At 58.3% G+C, this 22,303-nt stretch overlaps 6 protein-coding genes across 6 annotated transcripts; 3 read left to right on the top strand and 3 right to left on the bottom strand.

The window, feature by feature from the left end:
- Positions 1 to 602: 602 nt before the first annotated feature.
- Positions 603 to 3,742, top strand: THITE_2124460 (uncharacterized protein). The gene is made up of 6 exons (XM_003657994.1): positions 603 to 927; positions 1,026 to 1,271; positions 1,520 to 1,619; positions 1,722 to 2,787; positions 2,870 to 3,038; positions 3,111 to 3,742. Exons 1-6 carry the CDS (start codon positions 805 to 807, stop codon positions 3,642 to 3,644), a joined length of 2,238 nt encoding a protein of 745 aa, XP_003658042.1. The 5' UTR covers positions 603 to 804; the 3' UTR covers positions 3,645 to 3,742.
- A 2,115-nt stretch (positions 3,743 to 5,857) lies between these two features.
- On the bottom strand, positions 5,858 to 9,856 carry THITE_2124464 (uncharacterized protein). Its single transcript, XM_003657995.1, has 4 exons — positions 9,344 to 9,856; positions 9,072 to 9,203; positions 6,937 to 8,987; positions 5,858 to 6,878 (listed from the first exon to the last, which is right to left on the bottom strand). The coding sequence occupies exons 1-4, from the start codon at positions 9,659 to 9,661 to the stop codon at positions 5,954 to 5,956; spliced, it is 3,426 nt and encodes a 1,141-aa protein (XP_003658043.1). The 5' UTR covers positions 9,662 to 9,856; the 3' UTR covers positions 5,858 to 5,953.
- A 1,031-nt stretch (positions 9,857 to 10,887) lies between these two features.
- Positions 10,888 to 13,618, bottom strand: THITE_2124471 (uncharacterized protein). Its single transcript, XM_003657996.1, has 3 exons — positions 13,500 to 13,618; positions 11,281 to 13,393; positions 10,888 to 11,133 (listed from the first exon to the last, which is right to left on the bottom strand). Exons 2-3 carry the CDS (start codon positions 13,296 to 13,298, stop codon positions 11,031 to 11,033), a joined length of 2,121 nt encoding a protein of 706 aa, XP_003658044.1. The 5' UTR covers positions 13,299 to 13,393; positions 13,500 to 13,618; the 3' UTR covers positions 10,888 to 11,030.
- A 1,624-nt stretch (positions 13,619 to 15,242) lies between these two features.
- On the bottom strand, positions 15,243 to 15,551 carry THITE_159468 (uncharacterized protein; the record flags this gene model as incomplete). Its single annotated transcript, XM_003657997.1, has 1 exon — positions 15,243 to 15,551. One exon carries the CDS (start codon positions 15,549 to 15,551, stop codon positions 15,243 to 15,245), a length of 309 nt encoding a protein of 102 aa, XP_003658045.1.
- Positions 15,552 to 16,666: 1,115 nt separating this feature from the next.
- On the top strand, positions 16,667 to 17,336 carry THITE_2027507 (uncharacterized protein; the record flags this gene model as incomplete). Its single annotated transcript, XM_003657998.1, has 4 exons — positions 16,667 to 16,730; positions 16,803 to 16,878; positions 16,905 to 16,906; positions 17,068 to 17,336. Coding segments are annotated over 4 exons (411 nt in total), but the record flags the coding sequence as incomplete, so codon positions are not given.
- Positions 17,337 to 19,020: 1,684 nt separating this feature from the next.
- THITE_131896 (uncharacterized protein) lies at positions 19,021 to 22,286 on the top strand (the record flags this gene model as incomplete). The annotated part of the gene is made up of 9 exons (XM_003657999.1): positions 19,021 to 19,067; positions 19,139 to 19,193; positions 19,253 to 19,335; positions 19,397 to 19,757; positions 19,814 to 20,476; positions 20,544 to 20,608; positions 21,074 to 21,618; positions 21,706 to 21,798; positions 21,873 to 22,286. 9 exons carry the CDS (start codon positions 19,021 to 19,023, stop codon positions 22,070 to 22,072), a joined length of 2,112 nt encoding a protein of 703 aa, XP_003658047.1. The 3' UTR covers positions 22,073 to 22,286.
- Between the last annotated feature and the right edge of the window lie 17 nt (positions 22,287 to 22,303).

Genomic DNA, 22,303 nt, shown 5'->3' on the forward strand with positions numbered 1-22,303 from the left:
TAACACGAAGCATGATTAACGAGAGAGAAAGAGAGGGCAGTCAAGTTAGCTCCGATGGCTTGGCTTGGAGACTGGTTGTTGAACTCTGGTGTTGTGTTGGTCTCAAATTTTTATCCCTGCTGACGGTGGCACTGTTCAGTGTCTTACCCAGGCTTAGTCAGCCATTGGTGCGCGTTGCAGGTGGACCGTGCCAGAGTTAAAAAAACGGGCACCCCTTCTCTCCACTGCCTCCCCGCCTCCTCAGGTTCTGCATCACACTCAATACACTACCTTCTGGTGCTGCCGCTCATTGCCGCTGTGCATCGATTCCATCAAGGCGCCTATCCCGAACGTATTCTCGTCAACTTCCGATTCCAGTAAGCCGAGTGCTGATTCTGCTGGTTCTGGAAAAAAACAATAAGCGCGGCAGGTGGAAAGCCTCTGGCCCAGGTATCGATCGGTCGCTCTGCAGTCCATCGTGCCTCAGAGGAGCGACCAGCGTGTTTTTAGCAGACCTTTCCTGCAACTCTTCACATTCCATTTCCGCAACCAAAAAAGGCCCATTCCCCGCTTAGCTTCTATATCGCTCGACGCGGCTACGCACGGTTCGCGGCGTTCCTGCCATAATTCGTTGACCGCGACTCGGCCAAGAGGGCGTGCCGGCGAAGACTGGAGCTGCCTGCACCAGGGTCTATGCTTTCTGTGACCTGGAAGAGCATGGCATAGGCTTTTGCTATCCTAACACTTGACAATCTGGGCGCTTTCACCGTCGTGCAAGGCGCATCGTCAATCACTTGATCAGCCACCGCCTACTCGTCGCCCATCATGGCTTCCAATGTCGTAGCAGAGCTGGAAGCCGGCCTGCAGGCAATGCTCTCTCTAAAGCCTCCTGGAGTATCGGGCTCCCGGATCATGAATATCACGGCGCTTTGTGTCGCCAACGTCCAGGTGAGCAACGACATCCGCGAAGGCGGAAAGCGCGTACACGGAAATCCGGACACGGCCCTGATTGTTGTCGCTGACTCTTGTGTTTCTCTCCGCCGCAGTACGAATCGGTCCTCATCCAGAAGCTCTTCACGCACTTCAAAAAGACGCCCGGCACACACAAACTGGGAGTACTCTACGTCGTAGACTCTGTAACGAGGAAGTGGTTGGACCAGGCCAAGGCTCAAGGACAGACCCCCAGTCTTTCGGCGCCAGATGGGACATTCGCTGCAGGCGTGCATAGAGTAACAGAACTGATACCCATTCTGATGAACGACATCATCGCAACGGCCCCAGAAGATCAAAAGGTACGCAAAAAAAACATCGCGTTGGATGCCACCTGATGCCTCGGCATAGACTCGCAACTCCTGGTGAGGCGAGCCGCAAGACGCCCCTGTCCTTCGGCCCGCGGCCGCATAGGCCGCACCGAGGGCGAAAAGCCTGGATCCAGGCTCCGTCTGCAACATCTGCCTCGCTCGTTGTGGTGCAAACTCGTACTTTTAACTTCTTCTCTCATGACTGGATGGATGGACACTCACACGTATGGTTCTCGTAGGATAAGCTGAGGAAGCTGGTTGAGATCTGGGAGAAAGGCCACACATTCCCGCCATCCATGGTCAATTCGTTCAAGGAGAAGCTGAATGCTCCTCGACCCAGTAGGTTCACCCTGACGCTGTTCCCTTGCTCCTCACCGCCATGCACCTACCGTCGTCACCGTCCAATCGTCCGATGCTCTAACCAGATACCCCTGTCGGCAGACGAGTCGACGACACCGCCCGGCAGCCCTCCTGCCAATCCCCTCACCTCGCTCGGTTCTGACAGCAAGCCGGCAGCAGCACCGGCAAACCCTGCTGTTCCGAGCATCTTGGACACGCTTGCAAGCATTGCGCGTCAGAATGCGTCGTCTGCGCAGAGTAATTCCAGCCTGGCCGCCCCGGCTCCGGTCCCGGCTCCGGCTCCGGCTCCGGCTCCGGCCTCCACTCCAGCTGTTGCACCCGTGTTCGGTACCGCTGGTGGCCCTCCGCGTAGTGGCGCCATGCAGCCAGCTGCGCTGCCCGTACAATCACAGCCCACCATGCCGTTTCTGCCGGCCTCTCAGCCGACTCCGCAGCCGGGCCAGCCTGTAAATGTACCAGGACTGCCGTTTGCGTTCCCTCCTCCGCCAGTGCCGCCCTCTCAGGCAGCTCCTCCGGCGGCGCCAGTTGCTCCGGGCGCTGCCCCGCCGCCGCCGGGTGGCTCAAGTAATCCGACCGCTGCCGCGGTGCAGCTCGTTGCTGCGCTCGCGGCCCAGGGTATCCCCATTGACAAGATCGCCAGCGTAATCCAGATGATGGGTCAGACCGGCGCCATGCCCCCGGCGGCTCCGCCTCAATTGCCCCAGATGCCCCAGCCCACGCAGACTGGCTACGCAGCGCCTCCGCCGCCTGTGCCCGCGCCCGCGCCTGCGCCGTGGGATGCTCCCCGACCTGATGATGCGCGTGATCGCTCGGGCTATCATGATGGTATCAGGTCGCCAAACCGACCGCGCGGCCGATCCCGGTCCCGGTCCCCTCCGCGTTGGGATGGTCGTGGCTCTCCCAGGCCCCGTGCGAATGAGCGTGGCTTTGACTATGGACGTCCCGGATCACCTGGACGTGGCCGTCCCGAGGACAGGGACCGGCGCGGACAGATGTCCGATTACCGCCAGCGGTCGCCCCGTGGACGCCGGCCTGAGAGCCCGGCCCGCGAACCCTTCCAGCAAGAGAAGTGGGTCGAGTATGACAGTAGCTTACCCAACGGCTGCATCAAGGTCTACAGCCGGACTCTGTTTGTGGGCGGTGTAACGTGAGTCTCCTCCAGCGCCCGTCATGTGGCGCGCTTTGCCCCGTGTCGTCCAGATTGAAGACCGCTAACCAGCCATACCCAGTTGCTCCGAAAATGAACTCCGCGACATCTTCAACCGCTTTGGCCAGGTCCAGACCTGCATCGTGAACAAGGAGAAGAGACATGCCTTTGTCAAGATGTACTACCGCAAGGATGCCGAGAGAGCAAAGACGGCCATGGAAGACGCTCGTACGCAGGACTACCAACTTCGGGTAAGCTCCGATTTTCGATTCTCTAACCCACCGTTGAATCGAATACTGACCCGTGTGCGCAAACGCGAACAGACAAGATGGGGCGTCGGCTTCGGCCCGCGCGATTGCAGCGACTACCAGAGCGGCATCAGCGTCATCCCCATCCACAAGCTGACCGAGGCTGACCGCAAGTGGATGCTGACCGCCCCCTTCGGCGGCTCCGGCGGCCGCCCCATTGTCACCGGCCTGTGCGTCGAGGAGCCCGACATCGAGATCGGCGCCGGCGTCTCCTCCAAGGCCATCAGCCGCCGCATGCAGACCGACAAGGGCGGCAACCACGGCCCCAAGTCCAGCCGGCGCGCCGAGGACGAGCCCGCGTTCGGCCATGGTCCCGGCGGACGGTGGCGGCACGGGAGAGACAAACACCACGGCAGCGGCGGTGGAGGCGGGGGCCGCGATCAGAGGAGGGGCGGCGGTGGTGGTGGTGCTGGCGACGACCGGGCGGACAAAGCCGCTAACAACGACGAGCCGATCGTCGTGGGCCTGCCGGCCGGCATCACCATGGGCCCCAATGGTATCACTTACCCGCCGAATTTCACGTTCGGCACGGCGGCGTCGAATCAGTAGGCACTTTACGATGATGCGCATGAGCGCGGTGCGTCTCCGTGATGCGCTGGGGCCCACCGGGGACAGGCCCCTGGCCGCTTCCGAGGGTCGGTATCAGCGCGGGAGCCGCGTCTCGTCTCCTTATTAGCGCCGTCATCGCTTGGCTGGATTCAGACCGCACCGTGGAGCAACGGGATCGTCGACACCCCCAACAGAATGCGGGATGTCAAGGATCGCGCCGGGCGACAAGCAACCTCCCTTCTCTTACGGATGGAACGACGAGAAGAAGTGGGAAGGTCCCCGAGCGGAAAGGCAGGCGCAGATGCGGCCTGCCGTTCCGTTTCGTCCTTGTTTCTCTCATGCATCATCGCCCGGATTCTGTATACACTAGTCTCCTTCTTCCTCTCCCGTCCGTTTTTTGATACAGGACTGGACGGAAACACATGGCCTGGGGTTGGTGGTAGCGCGCCACGCATGCACGGGATGATGATGATGATGGCTTGTGGAAAAGGGGGTCGTGGTTGAATCACCTGGGACTGCGGGTTTCACATTTTCGCTCTGGGAGGCGTTCTGGACAGGGAAAGCAGAGGGAACGGAATGCGGGATTGATAATCCGTAGTTCTCGACCGGGAGTGAAAATCAAGCCTCTTTCTTTGTTGAAACATGCTGGTGTGTTGGTGAGTTTGGTTTGTTCCCTGTAGTTTCGTGACATTGCTTGTCTTCGCGGAGGCGCTGCAGTGCAGGTCCATGGTGGCTGTCTGGGTTCATACAAAGCAGCCAGCTTTGACGAGTAATAAATCCAAGAGGATTCGGGCTATGGATTTATACATTGTGCAGGGGAACAAAAGAATGGCTAATAGAGCAGGCAATCTTGACGTTGTCTACTCTATACCCGATGGTTATGAACTAAACGGCTGAGTTGCTTGCTGTAAGGTGAGGAGACAGGAAGATATAGTTAGGTAGTCAATTAGCAGATGCACATGAGCACCTTGGACAGCGCTGACAAGTCTGTGTGACTGAGTATGACCTCGAGCTCAGCAGAGCAGCCATTATAACTTGGGAAAACGAGCAAGATTTGGGCCATCTGTCCATAACCGCAGGTGAAGGAGAGGTGTTCTTGTAACTAGCAAGAAAGGCCCAACATGTAACGTACCTCGGAGAAAATAACAGTAGTTAGTTTCCTCGCGCCTCTTACCAGAAGTAGATGGTGGGTTGAGGCAGAAGCCTCCGCCTGCACAAGGGAGCTCAAACTGAGTCTTACACTTCCGTTCATTGAGTCCTCCTCGTGGCCAGGTGGCTTCGGTAACATGTAAATACCAGGTAGGGGCTGCAAAGCCCACCATCGGTTGACGGCACTAAGCAAACTCTGACATTTGGTTTTACAAACTTGTAGTTGTCACGCTCTTCACGATATAGACCTCTCCGCCTGTCCAGATGGAGAATCTCGAGCCACTTACGCCATCTTCTGACTATGAGGTTCTATGACCGAGTGACTGTCTGAGTAATGCAACCTGTCTGTTGGAACGTCTCTTTCACCCCCTCTCATTCGCTCTGGAGGCCTATCTGTAGGCACGACTGTCTAGGGGATTACGACTGCTCAGTGACACAGCAATCCCTTGAAATATGTCTTCTTCCACTACTCGAATATCATATATTGTAAAGAGGAAGAGGTCAGTGTACAGAGCTCTTGCCCTAGTTTAGTAGCAAGTATTATAAAATACAAAATATTATTATTATTATTATTATTAATCTTACACCGAAGAGGCACTTAGTGCCTCGCCACTAAGGGCAAGCGGTCCCTCCACCTCTATATACACCACTCACGCGCAGCGCCCGCGCTGCGTTCCCGCTACGCAGGGCGGGCCTCCCCAGGCTTCCCCTTTCCAACTTGCCGGAACTCACCTTTCCGGCCTGGTGGCGACGGAGACATGGCGGCCTGCATGGCCCGTTGCGCGCCACTAGCTTGCGCGGTGCGCCCCCGGCGCGAGCGCCTTAGTCGCCGAGCGCGCAGCATGCGCGAGGAGGGCGGCTAGAGGCCGACCTTCCTGCGCCTCCTCCTCCTCTTGCGCCCCCCGCTCGCGTTACGGCCCTCGTGGCCAACCGCCACAGGCTCCCCCACCGCGCCGACCTGGCTGCCGCGAAAATACAAAATATATTTCAATAAAACTATAATTATATTATAATGATTCTTTACAAGCATTAATATTTTATGTCTTATAAAGACTATTAATAAATTTGGAGAAAGTATTTTGTGAATTTTAGTAATTTATTACCTCGAGCTAACCTTACAACAAAGATCTCCTCTATCACACCCTCTGGGCTTGCACTATCTAGTCCTCAAAGTCGAGATCATCATCATCCCCTATTTCGTTGATCCGCTCTCTCTCTAGGGCAAGCCTAGCCTCCTCCAGCGCTCTCTCAATGTCCAAATCCAACCTTCTGTTCCTAGCATGCAGGTGTTGTACACTGTCTACACCCTTCACTGGCCGGAGCATGTATGCTTGTTCCCACCTCTTCTTTGTCGGTAGGAACGATCGCCGTGGCTTCAGCGCCTCCTGCTGCATTGCCTCCGTCTTTGCAAGCAATGGGAGGCTCGGGTTGTCGTAGAAATGCAGCTCCCGGCGGAAGAGCCCTGTTTCGGCGTATCGAGGGCCCTGTACAACTCCAATAGTAGGGTCAGGATGGCGCTCGAGGTGCCCATTTGCAAGATAGGCGCGGCCTAGGGCCGGGCCGGTCTCGGCCACAATGGGACGGCCCTGCGCGTCGTGTGTAGGCGCAGGGGGGTCGGGATGCGGGATGATCGATGGCGCGTGGTAAACGGTCTTGTAGCCCGAGCCTGGGAGTGGGACTTGGATGGCTGTGAGGGCCTGCTCCCTCTCCTCGTTGATCGATAGCATATACACGCGACCGCTAGCGTCACCGACAACGAGCCTCGACTTGTCCGGGGAGAACATGCCGGCTGTGATGGGCGCTGGGGCCTCTAGCAGGTTTCGTACGAGCGGCCTACTCAGCGAGCGGACATTCCAGACTTTGAGGACGCCATCTGATGAGCCGGTGTAGAAGCGATCAGGGGTAGTGCCCCAGGCGGTGAATTTGACACCGACGTCCTCTCGTTCCCTGTCACCGCGGTACTCGTCGATAGGCTCGCCGTGGCGCAGGATATGTATAGGCTTCTCCCCGCGGGCCGTGTCCCATACGTATGTATTGCCATCCGTGCACCCAGCGGTAATATAGCAAAAGGAGAAGCTGTTTGGCCTAAACACGAAGGACGGTTAGTATATGGCGAAGTCTGAGTCCCAAGGAAGCGACCTACATGATTGTCAACTCGTTGATGTCCATGGCTGTGCAATCCAGCGCCATGACGGGGCTGTACGCTTTCATGCCAAACTCATCCTTGTCCGCAGGCCGGAAGATCCTGATCTGGGTTCGCACGCTAGGCTCCAGATCTAGGCCCAACGGCGACGTAGCGGCGATGAAGCACGGCTGGCTGGGATGCCACAGGACTTCAAAGACGTTCTGCGTGGTGGCAGAGGTGACGCGCCATCGCTCGCCAGTGAGCCCGTCCCACAGACAGAGCTCTCCTGTATCCCGTCGAAGTTCGGGGATGTCATTATCATCGCCCGTCCGGCTTCTCGGCGAGTATCCGACAAGCAGGAGGTGCTTAACGCCGTCAGAGAGGCCCCACTGCATGGTAGCAGGGAAGTAAGCCCACTTCTCGGTCGATACCGTGTTGCCTCTGTCGTCAGTAACGCGAGAGCAAGAGTATGACCTGAACGGGCTCCCAGAAATGTTGGCTTCGTCGACGTTGTAGATGCGGACGGCCTCCGAGGCGACATCAGCCGCCGTAGCAACCATGCCAGATTCGTGCTTCGAAGCGGCAACAAAGTTGACGTTCCCCCCATGCACCCACTCGCCCAGGAGACGCATCGAGGCCCCGGATTTGTCAACCTTCCAGATTTTCGCCGTCCGGTCGAAGGAGCAGGTAAAGGCGCGGTCGTGGACAGCGTCGTAATCGGACGACACCACCGAAGAGTAGAGCCACGGGTCCTGGCTCTGTCGCATGGCGTCGGTCGAGTTCTCCCCCTTCTCTACGACAGGCCGGACGATTCGATGCTCGGGATACGCACGGAGGGTGATGTCGCTGCAAGATCCTAGGACGAGATTCCCGGGCTTGTTGTACTGTTGGTTGTGGGTGTCGGAGTGCTCGGTTGTCCCACAGATGAATCCGTCGTTGGAGACCCAAGTGATGGTGAAGATATCGCCCGCGCATCCCGTCCACTCTGCTCGTTTCTCAAGCCCATCTTCACGCCATTTTCGGAATTCGTTATTGAAGTGGTCGAGGCACCTCATCGAGCCAACTCCACGCTGCCCAGCAATCTCTCTCGCAAAGAGGAGAGAGTTGATCCGGCTTGACCGGACCAGGTCGCCACGCCGGTCTGAATCGTCTCTGTCGAGGGTCAGGACAGCGGGGTCGGATCTTGTCCGGCGATCTATCAGATCACGGAACAAATTTTCGACATCGGTTCTAGTCCTCCACGGGAGCTGCTTCTCTCGCGCGAAGGCGTCCAGAATGTCCGGAATCAAGTGGCGATTCCTTTTTAGCAACGACCTAAGGCCTCTCTTGGGATCTTTCCTTTTTTTCTCCGCCGATAGCTTCAACGTCTGTCGAGCCAGGGTGTGCAAGTACCGAAGTTCATCGACGGTGAAATCGACGTGGAACACGTAAGCGCTGGTGAGTTCTCGAGGATCCAGGTGGACAAAGCTTTGCGCGCCTGCGATAGCCGACACCCTGTCCGCTGCAGTGATATATGGTTTTCTTTGTTTGGAGAACCACTTCGAAGTTGATTGACTTCCCTGCTCATCCCCTGCCGGTACTCGTCCCCTCCAGACTAGCTCGTGGGCATACGCCCTCACATCTTCTGGCAGGCTCTCTTGGGCATCATGCCTTGCAGCCGGCGGCGGAATCACGGCCGGTTCCGGTTTGGGTCGCGGCTTCGCGCGGGCGTCGACGACTGCGGTTTTGGCTGGAATGTCATCGTCATCATCGTCAAGGACAATGACCTCTGGAGGTGTTCGAGAACGGTTGACCAATGTTGCTCCGCTAGAGCTGCGCGAACGTGGATGGGTCCCATTGCTAGGAACCTTTGTCGTCAACGTGCGACCTGGTATAACAGGGACTGGGATTGGTGACGTCGAATATCGAGGTACGTCGTGTGCAGGTACTGGGATCGGTGACGTCGAATATCGAGGTCCGTCGGGTACTCGTGGCACGGGAACCGGGGTTTCGACGCGTGGCGGGAGCGGCGCGGTCGACAACACGGGTAACGGCGCGGCATTCGTGGTGGGACGCGTCAGCTGGTAGTCCTAAGCCCAAGAACCTGATTTAGCGTGCTGTTTGCGATGGATACGACAAAATCATCGGTGAAAGGATGGGTGGTAGGGCTGTACAGGATGGCAGGAGAGCGTGCGCACAAGGGCGGTCGCCCTGGCCGCCAGCTTGGCCTCGAACTCTGCGCTGAGCGTTCCATTGCCACGGGTATACTCCCGTGTAAATTCGGGCCCGGTCAAGGTCGCAACAGTCTGACAGGAGTGTTTTGCGTAAGAAGACGCTAAGTTTGGCGGGTGGTAACGGCAGGCGAGAAGGACGGGCAGAAGGCAGAGCAGGACAGAGCAAGGGCAGGGCAGCGCAGGGCGCTACGCGGCGAGGAGTCAGTACATACCTGCTTGCCGATCTTCAGAGTATCAACTTTGTCCGGCGGCAAAGTCGATATCTGAAAGTCGACGTGCGGAAAGACCTGCTTCTGGAGGCACTCGGCGAGGCGTGGGTCAACGCTTGAGTCGTGCCGAGCTCGCTTTCTCGGAGGCTCCGAGGCGGTCTCAACCCGCGTCGGAGCCTCGCCGGCGGTGGTCGGCGGCTGAGGAGGCGGCCTAGAAGGGCTGGTTAACAAAGATTGGGCATTCGCTGGGTATAGAGCCGCAATCTGCGAGGTTTGAAGCAATGTAGGAGGAATAGTGGTCGCCGTGACCGTCGAGCTCATGTGCCGTTGAGCAGCAGCCGGCAAACGACCGACTGCAACGAATTCCTTGCGTGGAAAACGGCGTAATAAAGCAATAAACCAGTCAAGCAAAGAAAAACACAAATATCAATCAAAATAACGCGTCGATTGCATACGCACCTAGCTTCCATCAGAAATGCAGTCGTTCGCACGCATAGAGGCTAGCGTTGAGGCTAGGTAGAAGTTAGATTAAAGTTTAAAGTAAGTTAACCCTCGTAAATAAGCCTATCGATCATATCTATGATTACGTAATAGCTAAAATAATTATCTAATAAAGGATAAAATTTAATATATCCTATGATTATCTTTGCTTTAACTAATAAAATAATAATAAAGATATTAATAATTTTTAGCTTATAAGCTTCTAAATCTTGAATTCTATCTAAAATATATTCAATTGCTTCTAGATTTTCTTGATCCATCCAACAGAAAACTATCTTTTGATCATCTCTTTGATTCCATCTGACGAGTGCCTCAAGCCTCTTCTATACGCATGTCCTTTCCTGTACCGTTGCCTCCCTCTGCTATCGGCGAGGTTTAGCATGCTGGTTTGACATGCAAGACACCTAAGTGTAGCATTAGCTTTCTCTTCTAGCAAAACATCCTCTTCGCATTTAACGGTTCCTGAATGGTCATCTCATAAAGCTAAAGTATTTGCATGGCTTTCCCTTCACATGGATCTGCTTCCCCTACAGAGTGCAACCGCCCACTTACCATGTCTACGCCACGGCGCCAGTTTGGCCTTAAAGGGACTCGAGAACATGCTACATGGCTCTAGACATTCTAAAACCCATTCTAAACACGTCCTTTGGAGCAAATTCCCTTGTTTGTCCAGTGCATTCCAATGCCATGCCATTTCTCCCATTCCGTGTCCAAGGGGGCAGGCCACATGCCCCACTAACACACAGCGCGCAGCGCAGCGGTTCCTTTGCCCCTCTGAACTCACCCGCCCAACGCGATGAACAATGGAGGCGCGAAAAGTTCCACAAGGGCGCAGCGCAGGTGGCCGGCTGCCCCGACAGTGTACTGTACATACAAGAGACCCTGAGGCAGATTCGCTGAACATCCGAGATGCCTGCTTACAAGCGCTTCCTCTTTCTCCGACTACCACCGCTTACAGTCATATATGCAGAAAGCCCCTGCTCCCATATCAACATTAATGGGATCAACAAAGCAGACCCCCGCGCCGCATTACGGAATACACCGATGCAGCAGACGCAGCAAGCCAGCTAGCCCACCCGCTAGCTGGCTCACAAGCTACCTATGGCATCCAACCGAACATACAGGAAATGCAAGTTATAATGTATGTATATGTACAGTAGGTAGGTACTGCAGGAAGAAGAGAGGCTGGCTAGAGCTTGGGCTTCTCGGCCGTCCGAGCCGCAATCTCCTCGTACATGCGGTCGATCTCCTTGCGGAATGCCCGCGCCGTCTGGGGTCGCTTGAGCTTGAGCCTGTCGGGTTTTGCGCAAGGTCCAGTCAGCATCCCTTTTACTTTGAACAAACAAGGGTGTCGGCCGGGGTTTGGGGGCGAGGGTTCGGGGAATTTGGGAAGAATAGGGAGAGAGAGAGAGAGGGAGAGAGAGAGAGGAGAGACATACGTCGGCGTCAGCAGCTCGTTCTCGATCGTGAACGGCTCCACGTCCAGGTAGCAATTCTTGACCTTCTCAAAGCTGTTGAACTTGTGCTTGGTGCCGATCTGGTCCAGCAGCTTGAGGAAGGCGCCCTTGACGCGCGGGTCGTTGGCGGCCTCGCGCAGCGCCTCCCTGTCGTCGGCGGGCACGGGCTTCTTCAGGATCTTGCTGGCGTAGGGCGCGAACTGGGCCGGCTCGACGCCGAAGATGCCCACCAGGGTCGACTCCTTGGGGTCGCCGTGCACGAACGCCATGGCGATCAGGTTGGTGCTGCCCATGTAGACGTTCTCGATGCGCTCGGGCGAGATGTACTCGCCCTGGGCCAGCTTGAGCACGTTCTTCTTGCGGTCGATGATCTTGAAGCGGCCCATGCTGTCGACCTCGACGATGTCGCCCGTGTGGAACCAGCCGTCCGGCTCGATCGCCTTGGCCGTCTCCTCCGGGTTGCGGAAGTACTCCTTGAAGATGACCGGCCCGCGCATCAGCAGTTCGCCGCGCGGGTTCGGCTTGTCCTCTACCGTGTACTCGTAGTCGGGGACCGACTCGATGCACAGCTCGACCGACGGGCACGGCGGCCCGATGTTGCCAGTGGTGAAGTCGCCGGGCAACTGGACGGTGCCGACCGCGTACGACTCGGTCATTCCGAAACCCTGGACAAAATTATTGCCAAAGGCGGCGCGGAGGAACAGGTGCACGTCGGGGTCGAGCTGGGCGCTCCCGCTGACCATGGTGCGCGTGCGCTGCAGACCGACGCCCTTCAGGACCTTTTGGGTGAAGATGCGGTCGTACAGGATGTGCTTGTTCGTGGCCTTGCCCGGCGGCAGCTTCATGCTCGCCTTCTTGGCCTCAATGACGTGCCGCGATAAGGAGCCCCTGAAGCCGGGCGCCTCGATCGTGTTGGCCTGGACAGCCGAGTTGATCCGGTTGAACAGCCGCGGCACCGACATGAAGCCGGAGGGTCTCAAGATCTTCATATCTTCCACCAGGCCGGCGATGTCGCCGTGGAAATAGCCGACGCTGGCGCCGGCGGCCAGAGCCGACTGATCCACCATGCGGCCGTATATGTGCGCGAGCGGGAGATAAGAAAGGTGGACGTCGCCGGCCTTGATAGTTTCGTTGGACCGAGCGGCCGTGATGCCGGCCACGCCGTTCCGGTGGGTGAGAAGGACGCCCTTCGGGTCGCCCGTCGTACCGGACGTGTAGTTGATGGTCAGAATATCCTCGGCCGTCGGGGGGCGCATGGGGCGGCCGGATCGCGCGCCAATAGCTTCAACGTCGGTCATGGAGAAGATCTGGATGCCGACGTTGGCCGCGGTAGCGTTGAGCAGCGACAGTTTCGAGTGGCCGGGCATCTCGCCGGCGTCGAGGGGATCGAGCGAGATGATGAGCTTCAGCGACGGGACGCGCGGCGCCAGCTTCAGCAGGGTCGGGATATGGGGCAGCGAGCAGGCGATGGCGGTCAGCCGGCTGTGGTTGATGATGTACTCCGAAGTCTCGGGGCCCAGCGTCTCGTACAGTGAGACGGGCCACAGCGACTGCGAGAGCAGCGCCAGCTCGGTGATCTGCCACTCGGGCCGGTTCTGCGCCCACAGGCCGACGCCATACTTCTCCTCCTTCACCCCGAGGCGGTGGTGCAGCTCTACGATACCGGCACCCAAGTTCTTCCTCCGCTCGGCGACCTCGGCGAATGTCAACCAGACATACTTGGGCTCCCACGTCTTCGTGGCGGGGTTCCACGGTCGCCAACCCAAGCACCTATTGCCGGGGCCCTGGGAAACGACATGCTCGAAGAGGTCGTGGACCGTCCTGTGTGCCGGATCGAACGTCTCCAGCAGCGGGCCGTTCTGAAAGCGCCAGTGGCGGTAGATGGGTGTGCGATTCGGGCGCTCGGTGCCAGGAATCGGCAGAGCGTAGGGTGCGCCGGGAGGAGGCGGGGTTGCGATCGTCTTGATGTACGCCTCGGTATCCTGCTTGCTTGGAGCCATGGCTGCGGCTGCTTGTTACGGAGAAGCGAGGGTTGTTGGCGAGGCCAGAAGGTGCAGCGGCGGACAAAGAGGGACCTGGGAGGGAGTGCTGCGCGCTGGAGAGGTCGCGTCGCGGTCGTCGTCGTCGTTCTGTCTTCAGCTTCAGCTCGGTCGCCAACGCCAGAGGAAGTCAGGCAGTCGGATAACTACTGGGAAACCGACAGGACGGAAGTTGCAAGTGCAACAGCGGGAAGCACCCCCCCCTTTTCCAATGCACAGTCGGGCATTCGGTAACATGTGGCCTCGACCTGTGGGTGTCGAAAGCCGAAAGAAACAAGGATCGGGGTGCAAGCCGAGCTTGGTCAAGGAATGGCAGGTACTTTGCTGCTATCAGCAGCGTCTCGCGTGGGCGCCATGGCCGGCCCCCATCTTTGCTTGAGATCGACGAGATAGGCACTGGGACGCTCTGCGCGAGCATTGAAGCTTCGAACCCCCGGTGCCGCTGCTTTCTAATCCCATAGACTCGGCCAAACATCGACGTGCGCGTTACGCAAGATGTTAACGGCGCAGTACCACCACCGGCTTGTCCTTGAGGTCAGCCTCGGCTCTGATGCTTCAGTGGTGGAGCCGTGGCGCCGAAAAGGTCCAGGGGGTAGACGTTAAAGAGGTCCCGCCAAGACTAATTTCCAGCCCTGGTCTTACACCGTCAGTACGTAGCCACCATCGCCACGGGGTTTGCACTATCGCCACGGGTTAGCCACTGGTTAGTTCGCCGGGGGTGCGGGGGGCGGCGCCAGCCCCCCGCTGGTTAGGGTGAGGGTTATGGTTAGGGTGAGGGTCAAGGTTAGGGTGCGGGTTAACTTCGTTTTCTTTTTTTCAATTTCGTTGAGGTTTCGTGAAGTTATTGCGACGAGTTTTTGCGAGTATTTGCGGTTTGTCTTCGTCGCTGATGCTCTAAGTCGTCGCGGCCCCATTTACCCCTTGGCGATGTGTAAAAGCCTGTAATTCTTAGTGTCTTGGCGGGACCTCTTTAACGACGACCGTGCAGGGCCCGTTTCCACTCCGGAGCCCGCCACTGGTCATTGCGCTAGGAACCTGGGGTCGTGGGGACCTGACGGTAGGGGCGCCAAGAGGCTCTGCCCCGCCAGAACTCAAAGTTGCATGTCTGCACAACCGCCGACATGACTTGCGTGGGTGCAGGCCTGGAACACATCATGCTGAGCTGGCTCTCGCTCAACTTAACGGTCTATTGCTGCTGCTTGCCCCCCCACTCCCAGTGACGGGATTTGGTTCGTGGGATCCCATAGTTGGCCGTGATGCATCATGGCGAAGCCTAAGGGTACACCTTACAGTAGTGTAGTGTATATCCGAAGCATGCACTATTTTCGAACTTCACCCGAAGAAGCCGGAGCCAAAAGGCTGGGAACCGCCAAAACTTGTCTGTACTACAGGGTATATGCCTCCAATCTTCACATATCATTCAAACTTGGAAGTAAACCCCTTTGGCACATCAGGGACGGGATAAAGCATTAAAACGTTGGTGAATGATGTTGCCTTAACGGATATCTGTTGTCTTAAACGGAAGTTGGACATTGACCTCGGCATCGTCCTGAGTGGGGTTCCTGGTTCATGGGAGGCTTGGCAAACACATTGGCCACCTTTGTCAACTGGCCTGGACCCTGGCGCATGAATTACGGATACACCCATCTTACTGTGATTTGTTACCTATTTTCTGTTCCATTACGCCTATGCTGGAGTCGGTATCGATCTTGAGCTGTCGCATCGCTGTAACAACAGTTATTGCTTTAGTCTAGTGTAGACCTGATAAGAGAAGCTCAAAAATTGATGCGGAAGGGTGCGAAGATGCGGTAGAACAAGATATGGTTGCCCAAATCCAGGCATAAGGTTTTAGGTTCCTCAACATCATCGCCGTCAGGCTGGGCACGAGCCTTGACACGTAAGTACCTAGGTGTACACGACACGCAGGCTCTCGAGGATCGGAGTCGCAGCCACGGTGATGGGCATCTTGCCGTCATCGGCGTTCCCCGAGAAGAATCTGTCCTTGGGTTGCGCGTCGCCGAACGAGGTGATGAGCTTCAGCGCCAAATTCTTCGCCACGCTCCTCTGCGACCCATGGTTCACGGCCGGAGGCGAGAGCGGAGGACTCGAGGCTAAGGTCGGCTCCATCTGGAGCTTCTCGCACCGACAAGTCGTGGGCGAAGCCCGCCACTGTGTCAGCGCTTTCGGTGATGAGGATGTTGTCAAGGCCCTCATCATCGACGAGCTTGTCCACCAGGCCGACGGAGCAACAACATTCCAGGTTGTTACTATCAAGTGCGGATGGATGGATTCTGTACATCCACATAGCGACGTCCTTGTCGGGGTTAGGGTTGGTGATGTGCCAAGGTGCTGCTCTGGAGAGCCGCTAACTAACTGTTTTCGGTTAGTTGGATCGTGATTCGCTGGACGAGGTGAAATTCGCCAGGTCGCTCCTTCTGAAACACCAAGCAGATAGCATCCAGAGATCCAGAGGGCGCTGAATCTGTTGAACCGACTCCTCGAGCCAGCCCAGAACCAATCCGTAACCTGCCAAGGTCTTGAGTACTTCAAACCCCTGTGGCTGGGACGAGCCAGCTGAAGTCGGTTCCTCTCCAGTCCTACTGACGGTTCAGTTCTCATGTTTTGTACTGTTGCGAGCACCATGCGGAGCGAGAGAAGCGTGGCATTCGGACGGGCTACCCCGGCGCTGTAATCCTTGAGTGGTGCCGGCCAGCGTCGCTTCTCACGGCCATTATGTCTCTCAGAGCTGGTCAAAGTTGATGCATAGGTGCGAAAGCCCAAATGATGGGACGCTGTCCGCAAGATATCTTGGCGCTGCAGTGGTAGCGGCGAATACATGCTCTGGAAGAAAGCATCGCCAAGACAGCGATCAAGGGCTCGCCAAGCAGCCGGATTGGCGACTGCCGGCATCAAAAGCACCGCGTCATGCTTAAGGGCTTCACTATGATGGCTGCTGCGAGGCCATTGGCCGGTTTGTTCTGCCGCCCCGTCTACCGACTCATGCGTTCCAGTGTTGCTGGCGATCTCCGCGTTTCAGGAGAGCCTCACGGGCTTCCCAGGCAGTTCAGCACAGGATGGAGGACACAAGGGGTCGGGTCGACCTGCCCGCCTTTACACGTCGCCATTCTTCATTTCTGGCGATAACCTCTCTCGTTTCGACCCCCTCTCTCTGTTCTTGTCGTTTCTTCGTGTCTTTTTGACCCGTATCGTTGGTTCCCCCGTGTCCCTTGTTTGCCCCTGAAGACTTGTACATTTTACTTTCGTGCCACCATCTCCGTCTCTGCTCACCTTCGCCCCCCATGAGGTTCGCAGAAATGATTCCCATTTCGATGCTCATTATCAGGGTGGCACAGGGTGTCTTTGCGTTGGTGGGACTGGGCCTCTCAGCCTTCGGTAAGGAGACTGTCAACGCCGTTGGGCGACACGCAACAGACGGAGGGGGGACCGTGACTGACGTCGGCACAGTCACCAACTGGTACATGACCACCACCACCGTGTCATCTCCCTCGCAGATCAACTTCCTCATCTTCAGCTCCATATGGTCCTTCCTCTCGCTCGCCTGCATAGTCGTCCTGCCGAGGCTCCTCCCACGGGGTACGTTCCGTCGCCCACCCACCAACCCCCTTCCCCTCTTCCTTTGCCCCCTCCCCCGAAGCAATACCCCCCCGAGTCAACCTACACCTATACTAACCCACCACCCAACCCCCGCCGCCGCCGCCGCCGCCAATAGTTCCCCGGCATTACATCTCAGCCGCCTTCGACGCCACCAACGTGCTGTTCTGGTTCGCCGGCGCGATCGCTCTCGGCGTCTTCCTCGAGCGCCTCTTCTTCTGCCGCGGCGACGTGTGCCGCGCGGCGCAGGCCGACGTCGCCTTCGCCGTCTTCTCGTTCGTCCTCTGGTCCGCCTCCGCCCTGCTCACCGGCTGGGACGTGCTCCGGGCGCGGAGGCGCGGCGGCAGCAGCGGCGGCGGCGGCGGCGGCAATGTAGGCGGCGGCGCCGTGCCGATGCCGGTTGTGAAGGAAGGCATGGCGCAGGCATAGGCGGCGGATGGGGTCGTTTGTGGTGGGGGGATTGGTTGGACTGGCCGTCGAAAGAGGGGTGCTGTGCACCGGGCTGGACCGAGTCGTGGTGGCGGCATCAGCAGACGTCTTTCACTGGGGCCTTGAGGGCTGGTGATTCTGCTATGTTCGTTCAGGGAAGGTTGGGATTGGGCTGGGGCGGGATTGTGGACATCTGGGGTTTGTCGGCATCTTGCAGCACGGCCTTGATGGCCTGCTCCTATGACGCTGCCTTTTAACGAGGGTTTGGTTGGTCTGGCGTTGTTCGGTCCGTAGAGCGAGGTATTGTCGGTTATGTCTTGAAATCATTTGTGTTATACCTGACCCCTCGTGCGAACCCATCGGGGGTGATCATGGCCAACGGAAGTCAACTTGCGTTGGGCCGTTCTCAACATTTGAGCCATACCTTAAGAACTGTTAAACCGCCGCACCCATCATTGCTTTGCCCTCCATGCCGAGTGGGAGGTCTCCAGCAGCTACATTTTCCGTATTGCGGGCACCGCCTCGGAGTTCAGTTTACAACTCTACTCCGGACAGAATACAACCACTCGCGATGGCTCGCCTCCAAATGACACAATGCTTTGACAACAATTGTTCGGCCCTGCGCTGTCGCTGTTTTCGGGATCGCCCCACCCACGCAGTGTGACGCGGAGCCAAAATGTGCAAGAGATCGCTGGGCAGGGTTACAGTGAGCCCTGAGCCCGGCCCCTCGGTGGGCGGGCTCACCCAGAACTACCCCGCGCTGGTTCCAGGCTGCCCATCGCCTGGTCTTGACGCCAAGCATGATCTCGCTGTGATGCTACCGTTTTCCTCCGAGAGAATGAGAAGTGCAAGCGATCAGCCGGCAAGCTGGCTAGGTGTCGGTTAAAAGCTTAGCTATACTGTGTAAGATCAACATGAGCGGTGGTTAATTCGGGTACCTGCATGCCCCGTTATCCAGCTCGTGCTCTTGTTCCGAGTCATCTTGAAGCGGCTCGATGACGCATGATAGGTGGCCCTCGAAAGGACAGACCAGTGCCGCCAGCACGGGCTGTTCTCCCCACTCGGGTTGGACCCCGAAGCGCAAACTATCACCACACAATAGCACGACTACCGCAAGCTGCGGCCGTCGAGCTCGAGTTGGTGTGCTTGTTCCTTTCCCATGCCTGTCTGGCGTGGGCAGCCCCGCGCCATGAAGTGATGGCGCGATGGCGCCGATGACGTGCTCTGAGCACACCCCACTTTCCTCGCCGAAGCGCAACACACGACTGGGCAGGCGGCGGCTTCCCCCCCGGGCCAGCCTGCCGTCGCGCCGGGCGCGGAGGAGAAGTGCTGTAACAGAAATCGCAATCGCGGGATAGCCAAGGCGGCGGAGGCGAGGAGGCCACAGGGAAGAAGGATGGCGATCTGCGAGGTAGGGATGTCGGGGTTAGGCCGCGGGCGGGTATGCAGTCAGTCGGAGGGGAGGGGAAACTACATAAAAGAAAAGAGGATTCCGGCTCTTCGTCCGATCTGTTGTCCACTTGCAACTTCCTTCCTTTGTTCTGGAGCTTGATCGGACGTTGGAGCTCTTGTCTTTCCGTGCCTGTGATACCCCAAGTGATACCCCGCCGCCTTCAAACACAACCTCGAATTCACCGCCGCCATGTCTGATCTCCCTCTGAAATTTGAGACGCTCCAGCTCCATGCGGGGTACGCGCCCTGTTGCTGCTGCTGTCAGAGCTGTTACTTCGTTTGCCGGCCAGAGACTGACATCATGACAGCCAGGAGCCGGACCCGACTACGAAAGCGCGGGCCGTGCCCATCTACGCTACCACGGTGAGCAGCGCTCTGCCATGGGACACGCGTGGGCGCAAGAGCTGATATGCCGCCGACAGAGCTACGTCTTCAATGACTCGGCCCATGGCGCCCGCCTCTTCGGCCTCAAGGAGTTTGGCAACATTTACTCCAGGATAATGAAGTAAGTGGTTGGACGAGCAGCTTGGAGAAAAGACCTGCGCTCACCTGGTGCGCCGCAATAGCCCCACTGTTGATGTGTTCGAGAAGAGAATCGCCGCTCTGGAGGGAGGCGTCGCTGCAGTGGCCGCGTCCTCCGGTCAGGCTGCCCAGTTCATGACAATCGGTGCGCTAGCGCACGCGGGCGACAACATCGTCTCGACGTCGAACTTGTACGGCGGCACTTACAACCAATTCAAGGTCCTCTTCTCCCGCTTCGGCATCACCACCAAGTTCGTCAACGGCGACAAGGCCGAGGACTTTGCCGCGGCTATCGACGACAAGACCAAGGCAGTCTACGTCGAGAGCATCGGCAACCCGCGGTACAACGTGCCCGACTTCGAGGCCATTGTCAAGGTTGCCCACGAGAAGGGCGTGCCGGTCGTGGTACGTGGCCCATGGCTGAACTCAGCCTCGTGGCGTCGGCGGCTGACTCGGTCCAGGTTGACAACACTTTTGGCGCTGGCGGATACTATGTGCGGCCGATCGAGCACGGCGCCGACATCGTCGTGCACTCGGCGACCAAGTGGATCGGCGGCCACGGCACCACGATCGGCGGTGTCATCGTCGACAGCGGCAAGTTCGACTGGGGCAAGCACGCCAAGCGGTTCCCCCAGATGGTCGAGCCGTCTGAGGGCTACCACGGCCTCAAGTTCTGGGAGACCTTCGGCCCCATCACCTTCGCCATCCGCGTGCGGGTTGAGCTCCTCCGCGACCTCGGCGCCTGCCTGAACCCGTTCGCGGCGCAGCAGCTCCTGCTGGGCATCGAGACGCTGTCGCTGCGCGCCGAGCGGCACGCGCAGAACGCACTGGCGCTGGCGCAGTACCTCGAGAAGAGCGAGTACGTGTCGTGGGTGTCGTACCCCGGCCTCCCGAGCCACCCGTCGCACGAGACGGCCAAGAAGTACCTCAAGCGCGGCTTCGGCGGCATCTTGAGCTTCGGCGTGAAGGGCGGCGGCGCTGCCGGCAGCCGCATCGTCGACGGCTTCAAGCTGATCTCCAACCTGGCCAACGTCGGCGACTCCAAAACGCTGGCGATTCACCCGTGGACAACAACCCACGAGCAGCTCACCGACGAGGAGAAGATCAGCTCGGGCGTCACCGAGGTAAGAAACCTGAACCCCCCAGGGCGACTACCATCATAGTGATGGGATTCCACTGATTCGCCATTAGGATCTCATCCGCATCTCGGTCGGGACGGAGCACATCGACGACATCATTGCCGACTTTGAGCAGTCGTTCAAGGCCGCGGCGGCGGCGGCAGCGAAGGACGGGGCCAAGCCGGCGGCTGAGGGCGCCAAAGACTGAGGAGGCTCCGGTCGTTGTGTAGTATCTGTGGTTAGCGAGCGCGCAGCTGCCTTAATGGTGAAATCTTTTGAATTCGCTCGACAGTCGTGAAAGTGTTCTCGGGGTGTTTTGCTGCCTGGGGCTTCGCGTCCAGCTGAGCTCAGGACAGTGGAGCTCGAGCAGGCAGCCCTGCACCCAGCAGCGCCGGACCCACCCGCTCATCCTAGCCAATCAGAGCCATTTTACTCCTTCTTACCCTTGTAGCACGCCGCATTTCGTCACCAAACCCCTTGTAATCGCACCTGAACTCCAGAACGGGCGCCCACCTCAACTTATCATCACCCTCCCGCTTGCGCTGACCGCGCGCCCTTTTCCCCGCCCAAACCACCGTCACCACCACCAACCAGCACCTCCAGAACAACGGTCGACACAATGCGCCTCCGATCCACCCTCCTAACCAGCGCTCTAGCCTTCCTTTCCCTCGCCGGCAGCACCGCCGCCGCGGCCGACGCCCACCACCACCAGCAAACGCAAACGACGACGCTCACGCTCCGCGTCCCGCCGGCCCCGCCCGCGCTGCCGAACCCGCACCTCCTCCCCGCCAGCACGCGCGCCACGCTGACCACGCTCGGCCGCGCCCTCGCCGCCCCGCTGTCCGCCGCCAACACGTTCGTCTTCCCCAACGTCTCGGCCGGGTCCTACCTCGCCGACGTGCACTGCGCGACGCACGCCTTCGCGCCGCTGAGGGTCGATGTCGCGAGGGTCGCTGCCGGGCCCGGAGGAGCGGGAGGCGACGAGGAGGAGGGAGGGGCCGGGAAGGAGGGGTGGAGTGTCAGGGTGTGGGAGACGTTCCGCGGGAATGATTGGGGGAATAAGGGCGAGGAGGTGCCCGTGTTGCGGGGAGGGGTGGTGGATGTGCGGGTGCAGGGGGGGAAGGGGTATTTTATGGAGAGGAGTTCTTGTGAGTTTTGATGGTGTTCCCCTTGTCCTCTTTGAAAGGAAGGGGAGTGTGGTGGTGGTGGTGGTTGCTGACGTTGGCTACACACAGTCTCGGTGCTGAGCATCTTCAAGAACCCGATCATCCTGCTCAGCCTGGTGAGCATGGCGCTGTTCTTCGGCATGCCGAAGCTGGTCGAGAATAGTAGGTCTTTCCCTTTCTTCTTCAGCCTCCTGAGGCTCCGAGGTGGAAAAGATGGCAAGACTGACAGCCTGCAGTGGACCCCGAGATGCGCGCCGAGTGGGAGGCGCGGCAGAAAGAGAACCCCATGAACGCGCTCATGGGCGCGGCGTCGGGCCAGAACGCGAACCCGATGGGCAACTTTGATATGGCCGCCTACTTGGCCGGCTCGTCGTCGAACAAGGCCGACGAGGGCAACGGCGGCAAGGGGAAGGCCGAGAGCAAGAAGAAGAGGTAGTTGGGTGGCTGGTCAGCAGAGGTGAAATGGTTTAGTGTACGCATTCGGGATATGAAAAATCACATAGAGGTGGCTATTTGGGAATTGCCCACCCGTTTGTGAATCACCCTGTCCATCAGCCAGGTAGTTGAGCGCGCTTTGAGGTAGACTTCGAGGACCGACCATCAACACTGCCGCCTACGCAACGTGAAGCGGTGCGACCTGCAACTTACGCACCCACTCGGCTCGGTA

Source organism: Thermothielavioides terrestris, chromosome 6 (assembly GCF_000226115.1).
Source record: "Thermothielavioides terrestris NRRL 8126 chromosome 6, complete sequence".
NCBI classification, from domain to species: Eukaryota; Fungi; Ascomycota; class Sordariomycetes; order Sordariales; family Chaetomiaceae; genus Thermothielavioides; species Thermothielavioides terrestris.

Coding starts and splice junctions, on each gene's coding strand:
- THITE_2124460 (XM_003657994.1), top strand. CDS start 805: ATGGCTTCCAATGTCGTAGCAGAGCTGGAAGCCGGCCTGCAGGCAATG. Junction 928..1,025: donor TTTGTGTCGCCAACGTCCAG/GTGAGCAACGAC, acceptor TCTCCGCCGCAG/TACGAATCGGTCCTCATCCA. Junction 2,788..2,869: donor CTGTTTGTGGGCGGTGTAAC/GTGAGTCTCCTC, acceptor AGCCATACCCAG/TTGCTCCGAAAATGAACTCC.
- THITE_2124464 (XM_003657995.1), bottom strand. CDS start 9,661: ATGAGCTCGACGGTCACGGCGACCACTATTCCTCCTACATTGCTTCAA. Junction 8,988..9,071: donor GCACGCTCTCCTGCCATCCT/GTACAGCCCTAC, acceptor TCTTGGGCTTAG/GACTACCAGCTGACGCGTCC. Junction 6,879..6,936: donor ATCAACGAGTTGACAATCAT/GTAGGTCGCTTC, acceptor CTTCGTGTTTAG/GCCAAACAGCTTCTCCTTTT.
- THITE_2124471 (XM_003657996.1), bottom strand. CDS start 13,298: ATGGCTCCAAGCAAGCAGGATACCGAGGCGTACATCAAGACGATCGCA. Junction 11,134..11,280: donor AACGAGCTGCTGACGCCGAC/GTATGTCTCTCC, acceptor AAAACCCGACAG/GCTCAAGCTCAAGCGACCCC.